At 38.3% G+C, this 16,098-nt stretch overlaps 1 protein-coding gene across 6 annotated transcripts in view; it reads left to right on the top strand.

The window, feature by feature from the left end:
* LOC143211394 (uncharacterized) overlaps nt 1-16,098 on the top strand; it is a 347,400-nt gene that overhangs the window by 258,980 nt on the left and 72,322 nt on the right. For 5 of the 6 annotated variants that reach the window (XM_076429033.1, XM_076429034.1, XM_076429035.1 and 2 more), the window contains one exon: nt 232-504. In XM_076429033.1, coding sequence (XP_076285148.1) covers nt 232-504 — 273 coding nt within the window. Of the gene's footprint in view, nt 1-231; nt 6,469-16,098 lie in introns of those variants that run through there. The other variant, XM_076429036.1, reaches the window with a different exon arrangement.

Genomic DNA, 16,098 nt, shown 5'->3' with positions numbered 1-16,098 from the left:
GACGGATGTATACAAGAAAAGGTTGAATTTGTTGGACAGTTTAATTAATTCGTTTCGGTTAAGTGCAGCCCATCCATTCGTAGAGCGTTCATGGTCCCCGTATAAACGGTTTCGTTCTCTAAATACGCTGATCCTACATTTTACAAGCACCATTCGGTCTGTCAAATTCAGCAGAAGATCGCGTCTAAACCTTTCACGCCTGACATCCTGCTTCTGCATTGAAAATAACAGGTCGAGAAGACGAGGACAGCTATGTGGAGCCGTACACGAGCAGTGAATGGATTTACATCGGTGACCTCGAGGAAAGCCATGTGTGGAGAAGGCCAGACGGCAGGGACGACGACGACGAGGTCCCGGAAAGTATCCTTAAAGAAAGGAGGAGCTCTCAGGAATCGACAGAAAGCGAAAGAAACTTTTGGAAGAAATACCAGGCGGCGGCGATCAGGATGGTTCATCGAAAGTGCAGCGGGGAAATATACAAAAGACTACAAACCAAGAGTTTTGGTAAGTCACTCAGAACCAACGCTATCATTTCTCTCTTACCTTCTTTCTATCCGCGCGCTTGACCCATTACCTACAGTAAAGTCGCGATATTTTTCTGCGACCTTCTATCCAGAATTTATCCAGTGCCTACCCACTTCACCGCCGCGCCGGCCAAGACCGTACAATGGGTAAATTTGACCTAACACGATTCAAAATCAAAGAACTTTCGATAGACATAATGTAGAGCGATGAATTTTTTAAAAAATTAAAGCTGAAACTTTGCAGAATATGGGAAAAATAGGGAGATTACGGTACGAACGGTTTTTAACCTTGAGAAATTTCGTTAAACTTTAACAATTTCAAGAAAATTGAGTTTCTCCGTTACCACGGGCGGAAAATTTTTTTTTTACATGCTATATATTATTTCCTGTAGATTTTTTCACGCTGATTTCAAATCTGGTCTCAAAATTTGTCTACGACCTCTGGTTTTTTCAAGTGTTACGAGCCAGGGCCGCGAGCAGCTTGAGTGGCCGGCGAGGGTGTTTATACGCAAGGAATAAGATTTTAATTTGTTAGTAAGTGCGCGGACGAACCCAATGTGTAATTGGGGAGCCGCTAGGAATTGAACATTGCGAGGACGAACCTGATACGATTGTCAGGGAGCCGCTAGGTTGGATAAATCTCTAATTGGATGATTTTGGTAGGAATTGTTAGTGGGCCTCGTAACAAGTATAATCTAATTGATACAATCCGAGCGGTTAGATTGTATCGTGTGGGAACGTTCAATTATTCGATTAGGATATAGGAACGATAACGATGGGTTTAGTGAGTTTACAAGAATTTACCAAAGAACACAAATATACATATATATATGTATATATATATATATTCTAATTAAAGACGTGTGTTACAATTGTGTATATGTCGCGAAAGAAATTAATAAAAGAGAATAGAATTGAATAATTACCTAACTAAGTGCACGGTTGTAACGCACTGGCAATGCGGGGGTCTCGAATCAATCGTAAAGGAATGCCTAACAGATTTAATACCGAGCTCGCGGAATCTGTACGGTTGACGTTGTTTCGAAGGGGAACTTTAGTCCGATCTAACTAGGAATTGACTTCTCGAGATACAGCACGACGTGACGCGATGCGTGTCTACCGGTGTACTAGCCCCCGAGTGCATAAATGCACGGGTTTATATACCCCTAAAATGAGTGGGGTGGTCTATTAATTATCTAAAGTCGCGTAGTGCCATACTCTCGTTTTTTGTCATTTTCCATTAGACCGAGCCAGAGTTCGGTCTTCGTCAAAAGGGACTCGAGATACGATTCTGTTATCTAGGGATGCTTCTTGCCAGACACGATCTTGACTACGATTTTCGTGGGAAAGTCGAAAAAGATCGGTTCTGTAACCGTCACACAAGAAATCGATTTTTGTGACAAGAAATCATTTCAACGAAAACATGATTTCATCAATTTCTTGTCACAAAAATCGATTTCTTGAAAAAACCAGAGGTCGTAGACAAATTTTGAGAACAGATTTGAAATCAGCGTGAAAAAATCTACAGGAAATGATGTATAGCATGTTAAAAAAAAATTTCCGCCCGTGGTAACGGAGAAACCACATTTTCTTGAAATTGTGCAAGTTTAACGAATTTTCTCAAGGTTAAAAACCGTTACTACCGTAATCTCCCTATATTTCCCATATTCTACAAAGTTTCAGCTTTAATTTAAAAAAAAATTCATCGTTCTACCTCATTTCTATCGAAAGTTAATTGATTCTGAATCGAGTTAGGTCAAATTTACCCACTGTGCGCCGCATGGCGGCTCGGATATATCGGTGTGAACCACTACTAATCCAATAACAAACCTTCTTTATTTTTCATTATTCTTTTATGGGACTTCCTCCAACTAATTTCTGGCATTTTTCCTATTAAAATGATACCAACTACGACATAATTGCAACTGTATTTCATGGTTTAATCGACGATGAAAGTTTCGGGCGCAAGGAAGGACAGCGTATGCGAAAGAAGGAGACGCCGCGCCGCGGACAGTCGCCGTCGCCGGCACAGTTCAAAGAATTTCCCATTCGCTGTTCCTCGTTGCGTTCGAAAATTTTATCGTCGATTCAACCACTAAATACAGTTGAAATTACATCGTGTTTGGTGACATTTTAATCAGAAAAATGCCAGAAATAAGTTGGTGAAAGTCCCATAAAAAAATAATGAGAAATAAAGAAGTTTTGTAATTGGATTAGTAGTGGTTCACACCGATACGCTTCGGCCGCGCGATCCGTATTTACATGCTGTCCTTTTCTACGTTCGGCTTCGATTGTGCTCTCGGCGCGGTAGACGCAGTCATAAAAAAAATAGTGTACATACACGATATTTCTCCGTGCAGAACACAGTCGTTGGAAAAATTTCGCGACTTTACTGTACCAGCATTTCTCGATCAACCAATAAGCAAAATGAGCAGGGCTTAGGACAGCAGGAGGAAGGGAACACCACAGAAATTTTCTGACTTTAACCCCTTTTTATCTCTTTTCTTCACAGCTACCTTGATTAAAACATTTTTTTATTTTGACGTTGTGGCAATCACTCATTACGGATTCCCCGCCCTCCCTGAAGGGAAAGACTGGGATATACATATAGGGTGCGTCGCAAATTAGTCCGCACGATTTTTCAGCCCCTTCGGGTGGTCGGACAGAAAAGTGTTTCTTACTACAGTTCATCAGTATTTAACCAACAAGAAATTGCAATATTTTAAATTTTTAAAAAAGATCGATTTTCAACAAAAAAATCAAGGTCGCCGTCATATCTTTTAATGGAACTGGGTATTTTGAATTTCATAATATTGTAGGCGACGTCGAAACGAATTCAACGAGCTGCTATACGATGACTTTCAGATGACCTTGAAAGAAAATATCGCCATGAATCAATTGCCAGAATATTTGAAATATTTCGACGGTACGTAATAGCAACGCCTCGCATTACCTCTAAAGGTAAACAAATGAACGTAACCATTGCTTCAGAACTTAACTAGCAAAAAACCAAATCTATACGGAGCCAGATTGAAAACACAAATGTTAAACGTGTACATGTAATTAAATATTAAAATATTAATATTAATATAATAAAAAATAATAATAATAATATAATAATAATGTTATTTAATATTTAGTATTAAATATTTCAAATATTCTGGCAATTGATTCATGGCGATATTATCTTTCAAGGTCATCTGAAAGTCATTGTATAGCAGGTTTCGACGTCGCCTACAATATTATGAAGTTGAAAATACCCAGTTCCATTAAAAGATATGACAGGGACTGATTTTTTTTAAAATTTAAAATATTGCAATTTCTTGTTGGTTAAATACTGATTAACTGTGGCAAGAAACATTTTTCTGTCCGACCATCCGAAGGGGCTGAACAATCGTGGGGACTAATTTGCGCCGCATCCTGTACATACACCAACCCAGTGTTGGGATATTGGGCGGGTTCTAGCGTCAGTGAAGTACAAAGGTGGGGTACCTTGGTCACTCCGCATAATTTCGCAAAATGTTTTTTTTATGGAAAGGTCCCGGATGCGCAGGGTTTTTGGGGAAGAGCAATTACAGTTGTTCGGAATAACCCACGAAGGCCAAGGTACCTACATAGTGTCGCATGGTTTAATGATGTTTTGAAGCATTCCGGCCGTTGCATTTGGTCGCGCACGCGCGTGCAACGCGCCTTATGAGGCTGGGATATGTCCTAGGTTCTGGATAGGTCCTGGGATATGGCTTGGGATATGTCCCAACACTGCAGTAACCCACCCGCAACGGCACCCAGGGAAACCGGTGTAGCGGGTGTACCCGCGAACTCCATCACGGTTTCTAACCAAAGACATCTTTGATGTAAATTATTTCAGTTTCTCAACTTATTCTAGCACAGGCCTGGCCAACACGCGGCCCGCCGGGCGATTTTATATTTCTATTGAAACTTTTGTTTTTCGTTGTATGTATACAAAAATATTAAGTAAATGAAAATTTGCATGTGTCATTGTTATAATGCGATGTATAACAATAAAGTTTTATTCATTTTGTATTTGTATTACATTTTTTAACAGCATGTTTACCTAAAGTGCGGCCCGCTGTAATGTTACGCGTCATGGAAGTGGTCCGTGAAACCATTTGGGTTGGCCAGGCCTGTTCTAGCACATACTGTATTATGTCATAGTATTATCGTATGTCGTATTATGCCACGTTGTAGCAATACATCGCATATAGCTGGAAATGTAAACATCTCATCAGTTCGTAACATTGACATGAAACGAATACAAAGATTGCAACTTTGCATTGACGCAAACGGTCATCACTTTGAGCATCTCCTGTAATGTACGAAAGTTAGTTTTACTACCACATTTGACCTTGCATGACCTTCAATGATAACTCGCTGAAGTCGTCTCAACACCGGCTATCACATCGCGATAAAAATAAAATATAAATGACCTTGAAATCTGTTAAATTCCTCCATCCACGCAGAAGATATTTGTATCACAATATGTCCCTCTCTATACTGTGCAAGTTTTGTATATAACATGTTTTCATATTGTTACAAATAACGGCGATATTTAAAGTGGACATAGTTATTGCCCGATCCTGTATAGCAGGCATGCACAGGTGGACGATTTGGGAGCAGGAGCAATCGACCCTGCTCCTGAGCAGGGTCGGAGCAGTGACCTTGCTCGGACGTATGGAATAACCAATTGTAAACGGAGCACGAGAGAAGACGAGAAGAAGAGCGTATGAGAGTGGGGGCGGCGTCTACGTTGTTGTACTCTGACCACTCCGGCGCGCTCTCCACTTCCCCACGCCCCTCCCACTCGTCTTCTCTCGTGCTCTGTTTACAAGTCACGCTTAGTGGGTTCCCCTTCCATACGTCCGATCTGCTCTGAGAGCATACGGGGAGCAACTTGGGAACATGGGAGCTGCTCTGAGAGCAAAGAGCTGTGCATGCCTGCTGTATAGTATAGAATGTATACATATGTGTATGTATACCGGGTGGCAATTATAAAGCGTTACAGAAGAACATCTCCAAAATATTGATTGTACGCAAAAATGTTTCAGATGGAAGTTGTTAAGTATCGAGGGGCACATCATGTGGTGGGACTTTTATTTTTCCCAGTGGACACTCCAAAGTGAGATGAAGGTCAACTTTCTTTTTTTAAATGGAATGATATGTTTTTTTCTATCCACCATCAAATAGTGCGTTTTAAGATGAGTTCCAGGACCTATGACTCAAGGTCATTCAAGGTCAAACTTGCAGGGAAATGCGTAAGAGGTGCGATCGTTCAACAGTAATTCTTCCATCGAAGTCCTGGGTCGCCTGTTCTATCGAAGTCCAGAGTCTAGTGCCTACTCACTCCACTGCCGGCCAACGCTGCGCGCCGCGCCGTAGAGCAGCGATGATTGATCTCGGCTCGGGTATATCGGTGTGAACAACACACATTGACTCGAGTGAATCGAGTTCTCAAACTTTTTAATTTTAATGATCGGTTTATGGGACTTTTACTAGCTTATTCCTGGCGTTTCTCTGATTAAAATGATACCAAACACGATATAATTTCAACGTTATTTAGTGGTTTAATCGACGGTAAAAGTTTCGAAGGCAACGAAGACCAGCGACAACGCGGGCCTTTGAACTGTTCCGGCGACGTCGACTGTCCGCGTCTCTTTCTTTCTCATACGCTCTTCTTCGTTGCGTTCGAAACTTCCATCGTCGATTAAACCACTAAATATTGCCCAAATTATATCGTGTTTGGTATCATTTTAATCAGAGAAATGCCACGAATATGTTGGTGGAAGTTCCATAATGATATCATAGAAAATAAAGAAGCTGAGGTCCTGGTGTTTCATTGTGATGACGCACGGGCCTTTAAAGGTCTTTGCCCACTAGACGCCTCCTCTGCCTACCTGCGCCATCGCTCCGTCTCCGTTTCGGGTTTCTTCTATGTATTTCAATGGGACTGCGCCTGCTATACCTGCTATGGCGCCATATACCTGCAGGCGCAGGTATAGTAGGCGCAGTCCCATTGAAATACACAGAAGAAACTCAAAACGGGGACGGAGCGATGGCGCAGGTAGGCAGAGGAGGCGTCTAGTGGGAAAAGACCCTAAACTGTGCCGGCGACGGCGACACGCTTCGGCCACGCGATCCTATTTCATTCTGTCCTCTATGTTCGGCTCGTCGTTTGAAGTCTCGGCGGTAGACGCAGTTATAAAAATTTAGCCACCCTATTCTATCGAAGTCCGTTCAAAACACGGGTGTTGAGACTTCGATAGAAGAATTACTGTATTTGTACTTTAGTTTATAGTATGTGTTCAAAATGATTACCTCTATTACTTCAATGCACTTAACAATTCTTTGTTTAAATGATTCTCTAACTTTGCTCAACATTGGGTATCGTTGTGCATCCAAATTAGCAGCCATTCTGTAATTTTTCCTACATTCTCCTAGTACTGTATAAACATATCGAAACAATTTTGATACATTTCCATTTTCACCGCATATTTAAGTACTATCGTTTAGCGAAGGATACCTCAGCACAAATAGTAATGAAACTAAACTGTCTATCTTGCAGAAAAGCACAATAATACATAAATACGATTGTTTTCATTTCATTGATAATGACTTTTGTGTTGTCCTGAGTAATGCTGATATATTGAACACATGTCATTGTTTTAGTGTGAAAGTTCGAAGACACGAACTAAAATACAAATAAAACGATCACAACTTTTCTGCATTTCCCTGCAAGTTTGACCTTGAATGACCTTGAGTCATAGGTCATTGAACTCATCATAAAACGCACTATTTGATGGTGGGTAAAAAAAGACATGAAAAGAAAGACCTTTACCTCACCTTGGAGTGTCCACCGGGAAAAATAAAAATCCCACTACATGATGTCCCCCTCGTAGTCCAGTCAACGAAAAGTTGCAGAGGGAAATGGAAGGAACACAATTTTTAACTTTGGGTCTTTGTTTGGACTAGTTAGGAGGTAAACATATTAAAAGTCCCCACTCCTAGGAGATGAGCGGGGTGCAGGGGGGCGCAGAAGGTCCCCCTTTTCGGTTTTCCGCTTATACATATCTCGGAATCTATGTATCCTAGCGATAAGACCATTCTATACAAAATTAAAACTGACAAAATGTGCCACAAGATTGATTCAGTTCAGTTTTTCGCTATCTCGCATAGTTTCCGAGATATCCGCGCTCAAAGTTCACTAATTGTGCTGAAGAGTTAGCTAGTCAAATAAGGCAAAAAACGTGAGGCAAAAATTTCTTTTTCAAAATTAGTGAACTTTGAGCGCGGATACCTCGGAAACTATACGAGATAGCGAAAAACTGAATAGAATCAATCTTACGGCACGTTTTGTCAGCTTTAATTTTGTATAAAATGGTCTTATCGCTAGAATACATAGTTACCGAGATATAAGCGGAACTGTACACCGCTCACCTCCTAGGAGTTTCCAAGGGGCTTTTAGTATGTTTACTTCCAACTAGTCCAAACAAAGTCCCAAAGTTAAAAATTGTGTTGCTTCCATTTCCCTCTACGAGCATTCATTGACTGGACTACTCGGTACTGAACAACTTTCACCGGAAACATTTTTGCGTATAATCAATAGTTTTGGAGATATTCGTGTGTAACGCTTTATAATTGCCACCCTGTATATGTTACGTTACGGTAAATGTGATTAATCCGGTGATTACGTATAATTGCCGGTTATTATAGTACGAGGGTAGATCAATAATTACTCGTGTTTGAAGACTTGCGGCGTTGCCGAGGCAAGTTGGCATCCAACTGTTGGAAAACAGTCCAGGATATACAAAAACCCATGAATATTGTTACGTTCTTCTGAACGTAAAAAGACTATTAACGGGTGAAATGAACTTTAAGGTGACTACTGGTTTCCATAATCGCTGCACAATATTTTTATTTTGCATAAAGATCCGCAGTCTAGTTATGACATTTAGAATTACAAAGTTTGCCTTGTTTTTACATCGAAACGAAACGTGTATTCCTTTGTTTTTATAAACAAAGATCAAAAGTATGCTCAGGAGGTACCGAACTTATTTGCACACCTAACTTTAGGTGGAGGGTGATTTTGCAATGGATCGTTATTGTCCACATCAGAATCGTCTTCTATTTCGCTGTTCGTGTTTTCGGAAGCGTTATAAACTGTCCTCATGAAATATTGTGTAACTACTGGTTTCCATAATCGCTGCACAATATTTTTATTTTGCATAAAGATCCGCAGTCTAGTTATGACATTTAGAATTACAAAGTTTGCCTTGTTTTTACATCGAAACAAAACGTGTGTTCCTTTGGTTTTATAAACAAAGATCAAAAGTATGCTCAAGAGGTACCGAACTTATTTGCACACCTAACTTTAGGTGGAGGGTGATTTTGCAATGGATCTTTATCGTCCACATCAGGATCATCTTCTATTTCGCTGTTGGTGTTTTCGGAATCTTTATAAACTGTCCTGATGAAAGCCTGAAGCTCTTCTTCGGTTCTAAGATGTTCGATAGAGTGATTCGGGAAAAGAGACGTTTTCAAGCCTACTTTCGCAGGCGTGTGAAACATTGCTTCATAAGGAGTACATTTGATGCCTTCATGAAATGCCCTGTTTTTCATAAGTTGCACAAAGCGTAACCCTTCGGACCATTTACTAGTTTGATTGCTTTCCAACCAAGAACGTAGCATATTTTCTATATCCTGGTTTGCACGCTCGACCGAACCTTCGGTCTGGCTGTGTCTAGGTTTTCCGTGCACAATTTTCAGATCCGGCCACATTGCACAAGCTTCTTCTACGATTTTGTTACTGAACTCACAGCCATTACCACTGTGCAGTATATTGGGGGCTCCGAATATAGTAAAAATATCAATTAGGTTGTGTGCAACCTCTTTTGCACGTTTGCGTTTTAGGGCACGCAACTGTACGAACTTCGTCAAGTGGTCTTGGTAGACCAATATAAATTTAAAATCATCATCTGGCTGCGACTTCATGTCAATTAGGTCTACGTGGCATCTTGAATTCATCTCTTGAGAGACCATTGGCCGAACAACAAGCTCTTTCTTGGGTACCTTTGATCTTTTCTGACAATTTTCACACAAATTTAAATAAATCATCACTTCTTCGGTAGTAATGTTTTTGTACTTTTTCTGAAGTTCTTTTAACATCCTGTTTCTACCACCATGACCTATCGATAAGTGTGTCTCGTGAATAATGGTAAAAAGTTCTTCGAAGTACACGTAAAATCTAACATTCGAGGTGTTTTTGCCTACGGGAAAGATCAGTTTCTCGACATTGCCTACTTTCATCACGTCGTATCTTTTCAGTCTTTGATAATCTTCCGGTTTTTTCCCACTAGTTTTGTTTTTACTGTTACTCACTTTTTTTAACAAGTCATCGTATCTTTCTTTAGTCAGAAAACCACTGTTCGCTTTCTTAGCGTTCATGATATTAACTAAGTTGAAATTAAACCGATCAAGCATACCAGACATCATTCAATATTTTATAAAATGCGAGAGGGTAGCGAAAAATCGTCTAGCCGGCACGAGATTGGAAATACTACTGGAATCACGGACCGTGATGCCAGAATCGTGGGACGTTTCCCCCCTGCTGGCTCAGCCGGCTCGGTCCCCCACTCTGACGTACCATCGGCTCCTAACGGTTCTTCTACTGTGCACGCGCTACACACAACCGTACAGCGTACCTCTGGTCTGTCCGTGTGAGCTGCCTATTCGACACAATGCGTTCCTTCGGCACTCACGTTTTACCGAAGTCACGAATGCATGAGCAGCAATCTGGAGATACAGTCCTCGACAAAATAATAAGACACCTAGCATATTTTTAAATTTCTTATATTTAAAGGTAGAAAATGTATACTCCGTTGTATCCTGTATATTATATCCCAACAAAAACATTCTGTAAACAGGAGCCAAGTTCTTATGGTCGTAAAAAGTTGTGAGATCAAACAAAATACGGCCAAGTTCGTTAGCTTAGAAATACCTCTTGCAATACTGAAAAAAGCGTTTGTAAAAATTAGTTTAAAAGAACGCTATTTAATTTTTAAAGAGTCACATGGAGGGCTAAATTATTCAAACTTGGCCACTACCTAACACCTTTTATGGCCATTGGTTTAAAAAGTAACGGCCAAGTTTGAATAATTTAGCCCTTCATGTAATTCATTAAAAATTATATATAAATAGCGTTCTTTGAAACTAATTTTTACAAACGCTTTTTTCAGTATTGCAAGAGGTATTTCTAAGCTAACGAACTTGGCCGTATTTTGTTTGATCTCACAACTTTTTACGGCCATAAGAACTTGGCTCCTGTTTACAGAATGTTTTTGTTGGGTATGTATTACTACAAGTTAAACAAAAGTCAAAATCGACTGTTTAGTAACGTGTTTATTTTCGTACGATTTTATAATAAATAATAATGATAATAATAACCATTTCTCGAAAATCTGTGCGTACGTGGTTTCAGGGTGTCTTCCTAAATAAATATTTTTAAAAATTAGGGGAGCAAGCTCGGGCAGAAAATTTTTATAGAATTCGGTAAAGAATAGTCCTACGAATATTTTCTAGCAAAAATCACAAGACACGTTTTAGCTTTTTTACGAAAAGCTTAGTTAAAGTTATAAGAATTTTCGATTTCGCGTTTTAACAAACGGATCACTTTGAATCAATAAAATACGATAAATAATAATTGTAAAAACCGCTAGGGAGCCAAAATAACTAGTACACACCTTGAACTAAATGATCCATCGCAAATTATTCAATTTTTCGCGTTATTCAATTTTTATGTGCGTACTTGAGATTATAACACAACAAAAATTGACGTGTCGGATTATGACGGAAGGAACATGTTCTGTTTCAATCGATGTTCAGTTTTTTTATGGCGAATGTTCATGAATAAATGGTATTTTTAAAATAGATTCATGTAAACAGATATACATTTTAAAAATATTGATTTTTTGATTTTTGCCCTCTTGGCCGACGCACTGGCATGGCGGCGCGGCGCGGTGCACATTTTGCTATAACTTTTAATCTAAAAAGGATATCGAAGCGAAATTTCGACTAAAATTTTCTTTAAAAACCCGGGTTTAATGGGTCATCCTAAAATATGTTTTGTATTTCTTACATAATTTTTTTCGTTGATTTTTAAGGTATAAGATGGTCCAGAGAGCCCCCAACACAAATCGATTTTTAGTCAAACCATGCTCAATAAACAATTACGAAACAATTTATGAATATTCTACCTAATAGCACACATGACTGAGATTTTCTCAGATTTTTTGGATTATGCAAGCATGTTTAAAACAATTGTTAATCTCCAAACATTCGAATAAAATGCATATTTTGTATTGAAGATGTAGAGGTACCAGTTTTATAAAAATTCAGTAGTGGTAAATTATTGAACCAATTGCCCTTTATTTCTTTCAGAATTTTTTATAAATTGTATCGGTGTTAAAAAAATCAAAATCAATTCTTTTAATACTTCTTTACTTTTTTGTAGATGCATTATGTAATATTGAGAAAAATAATATACAGACTTAATAATGCAATACAAAACATTTTATTTACGTTATATTTCAATGTATGTGAGCACAATTCCCAACACTTTCGGTTGGCATAGGTGGTAAGGTCTCCGGCTGCAAAGTTTTTGGTCCTTGATCGCGAATCCCGCACCGAATAATTTTTTTTCTTAGAAACACTCTTTTTGTTCTTTGTTCATCGTATAATTAAAAAAAAATTATTGCAATGACATTTTACATATACACTAACGAGCATAACTGATTCAACACACTTTAAATCAGAATAACTTTTTCATGAATGGACCAAACGACTTCAATTTCTTTATAAGGTTAGAAGAATTAGTTTAGTAAATGACGTCTAAAAAATATTTTTGAAAAAATGCATTTGGTCGGAATTGCGAAAAAAAATAGTAAAAATTGATTTTTACTACCTTTTTAGCTGGGCCAATAACGAAAATTTAAAAGAAGTGTTTGATTAACTTGTATAAATTATATACGCTCTGAAAATTTCATTGAAATTGGTTAATTGGTTTACGAGTTATAAATGATCAAAAGTGGTAAAAATTGCTATTTTTGAAGATTTTCGGCCTTTTTACCACTTTTGATCATTTGTAACTCGTAAACCAATTAACCAATTCCAATGAAATTTTCAGAGCGTATATAATTTATACGAGTTGACCAAACACATCTTTCAAATTTTCGTTATTGGCCCAGCTAAAAAGGTAGTAAAAATAAAAGGTAAAAAAAATGCATTTTTTCAAAATATTTTTTAGACGTCATTTACTAAGCTAATTCTTCTAGCCTTATAAAGAAATTGAAGTCGTTTGGTCCATTCATAAAAAAGTTATTCTGATTTAAAGTGTGTTGAATCAGTTATGCTCCTTGCTGTATTTTCAAAGTGTTATTATTATTTTTACATTCCGGATGGAATATAGTAAAAATAATAGTAAACATTTATTGCTTGGGATCGTCCAATATTAAGGGGGCCGTCTCCTAGCAGATGACGGTCGCGCGTGAACACTAGGGTGGACCTAAGCTATACTTGGCGAAAAATTTTTATCGAGATACAAAGCACGACGCCCCCCAGAATGGTTCTCTTTGGTGAGAAAAAAATTTGGGCAAAGTTTGAAATCGATCGAAAAAAAGGATCACGTGGCGCATTTAAATTGAAAATTTTGAAAATTTTGAAATTCATCGTAACTATAAAGTATTATATATCATTGGATTTGTAATTTTTTTTTAAATAAGAATATGGAAAAATTATATGACCTTAATTTTAAAAAAAATAACAATGACCTTGAAATTTCGAAAATTTCATTTTAAAAAAAAATTTTTTTTGTGCCATTATATTTACCATATTGAACAGTGCAACTTTTTCCTTTGACATTTTTTCGTATAACCACAAATAACAGAGATATGTCATTTTGTATTGTACTATTGTACTATACATGTGAATGAATATTTTGAATATATTCTACAGAATAGTGATAAGGAACTATTTCTTATATTCTAATGTAAGACTATCCGCTTTTAAGATGGCAAGGACAGAGCGGGTCACCAAATAATACGCCGATCAATGGTGAAGCCGCTCGCCAAGAATGCATTTTATTAAATGAACAGACAAACAATACAAAATCTAGAGAGAGAATCCAAACTTGACAAGTCACTGGAAGAACGGGTCCTCAGACCCGAAGTGGCTGTTAGGACCCGCGCTGCCAGCGTATTTTATGACGCTACCCCTCTGGGTTTTCCCTGGGAGGAAGGTTGCTGTGTGGTTCGCCTGTGCTGCGGACCCTCGACGTTCGATTTACATGTTTTTCGCTATTGTTGTTTTCGTTGCGTCAGGATATTGCTGGCGGTAATCTTTTACCATTTGCAGTACCAACTGCTTTTCTTCCTCATTGCGAGCTAAAATTTGATTGTATGTAATCCTGTATTAGCTTAACGGCTCTTTCTGCCGAATCATTGACCACAGGTAAAGCGTTAACTATATCTAAACCTAGTTTGTAAGAATCTTCATCTTGCCAAACTACTGGATCTTTTTTTAAAAATTCTGTCAATATATTAAATCTACTAAAAAATTGTCGACTTTCGTCTGATATAAAACCTGAAATGTCCTCTTGCATGTGATCGGCCACATTAGTTGGTAAAATGACAAATTTTTTATAATAATCGCCGCTACTAAAAGATCACTATTTGATCAAGAAACTCTTGTTCCTGTTGATCTTGTATCTGGGATCGTCGTTTACAACTCTTTTGTAAGACCTTTCACTTGTGGTATAATGACTCCAATTTCTCGACGCAGCGACTGTTTAACTGAACTGGAATTCTGGTCTTTTCCCACAACACCTCCACTTCTTTAACAACAAGGTGTGCACTAGACCGAAGGTTCAATTTCACTTTCCGCAAATTATAAAATAGCACTCCTAAAACTTGTCGTTTCGATGGCAACTTAGCGTCAATTATCTGATTTTCATCATGTTCTAATAAGAACAGTTTTTCGCGACTTCTACTCTCCATTGGGCTTCTCAATTTATATAGAAATTGAGTAGTCTTCCTGTATGACTACTGTAACGTCTCGCGTCTGCCAAATCTGGATTGAACGACGATGATCACGAATCCGATTTTGTAAGTTGAGGTGATAGTTGATCAAAGACAACACTTGAGGTTGTATGTTCGCTTACTTGATACTGATGATTACAGTTCGTTAGCTCAGACAGATCTAATCGGTGGTTCTCTGATACATCTAAATCTTACTTCGGTGTGGATGTCGTTTGTTTGAAAAAGCGTGATGATTGGTTGATGGAGTTGAAAGTAATTGGTGGAAAAACTTGTAAGGATAGGAGTAGGAATAGGAGTGGGAGTTTAAGTACGGGTTGTTATAAAATTTTTAACGAGGGTTTACATCTGTTTCCCGGGTGTGCGCTTATGAATTTCAAGATAGGTAAAATTGTAAAAAAGTGGACTTAAGGTCCACGGGGTACATCTGGAGGTAACGTAATAAATTATATTCGGTCATAGGTAATAAATGGATATGTTTAAATATCTGTTATTTGTGGTTCTACGAAAAAATGTCAGAGGAAAAAGTTGCATTGTTCAATATGGTAAATATAATGGCATAAAAAAAATTTTTTTTAAAATCAAATTTTCGAAATTTCAAGGTCATCGTTATTTTTTTAAAAATTAAGGTCATATAATTTTTCCATATTCTTATTTAGAAAAAAATTAAAAATCCAACGATATATAATACTTTATAGTTACGATGAATTTCAAAATTTTCAAAATTTTTAATTTAAATGCGCCACGTGATCCTTTTATCCGATCGATCTTAAATTTTGCACAAATTTTTTTCTCACCAAAGAGAACCATTCTGGGGGGCGTCGTGAAAAAAATTCGTTGGTCAAAAAATAAGGTCCACCCTAGTGAACACTCACACACCGCTAGAGTACACTCACACACCGCTAGACCACGTATACGTACGCAAGAATTGCTAGGATCAGGGAAATGGGTTCTGATTTCTCGATAATGCAAAGACGGGGGTTTTTATTAGTCAAAATCGCTAGATAAAAGATCAATCTAGCGCGCTGTTTGTTTCAAAAGTCGTTCTTTTACGTTTCCGAGCAATGATTTTGCAATATTCGGCTGCAATGAGTGGACGCGAGGACCTTTCCCCTCAGGCGCGGTGGCTCGGCCGGTTGGGCCCCCACTCTGACGTACCGTCCTCGCCACGTTGCTTCTACTGCGCACGCGCTACACACGAACGTACCTCTACTCTGCCCGCGTGAGTGCCTGTTCGATTGCACGCGCGCTAAACACACAAGCGTATCTCTACTCTGTCCGTGTGAACTACCTGCTCGACTGATCGACGCACAGTGGAGTATTTGGCCCAAAAAGCTGGCCAAAACTATTGCAACGTTATTTATGGTCTCAAGGTCATAATATTATATATCGTTGAATTCGTCTCAAAATTAGCTACACCATTATGAAATAAAAAATACATTTTAACATTTAAAAAATCAAAGTGACCTTGA

The sequence above is a fragment of the Lasioglossum baleicum genome, chromosome 8, assembly GCF_051020765.1.
Source record: "Lasioglossum baleicum chromosome 8, iyLasBale1, whole genome shotgun sequence".
NCBI lineage: Eukaryota > Metazoa > Arthropoda > Insecta > Hymenoptera > Halictidae > Lasioglossum > Lasioglossum baleicum.
Note: the sequence above shows the minus strand (reverse complement) of the source record. Positions and strands in the feature narration are given on the sequence as shown.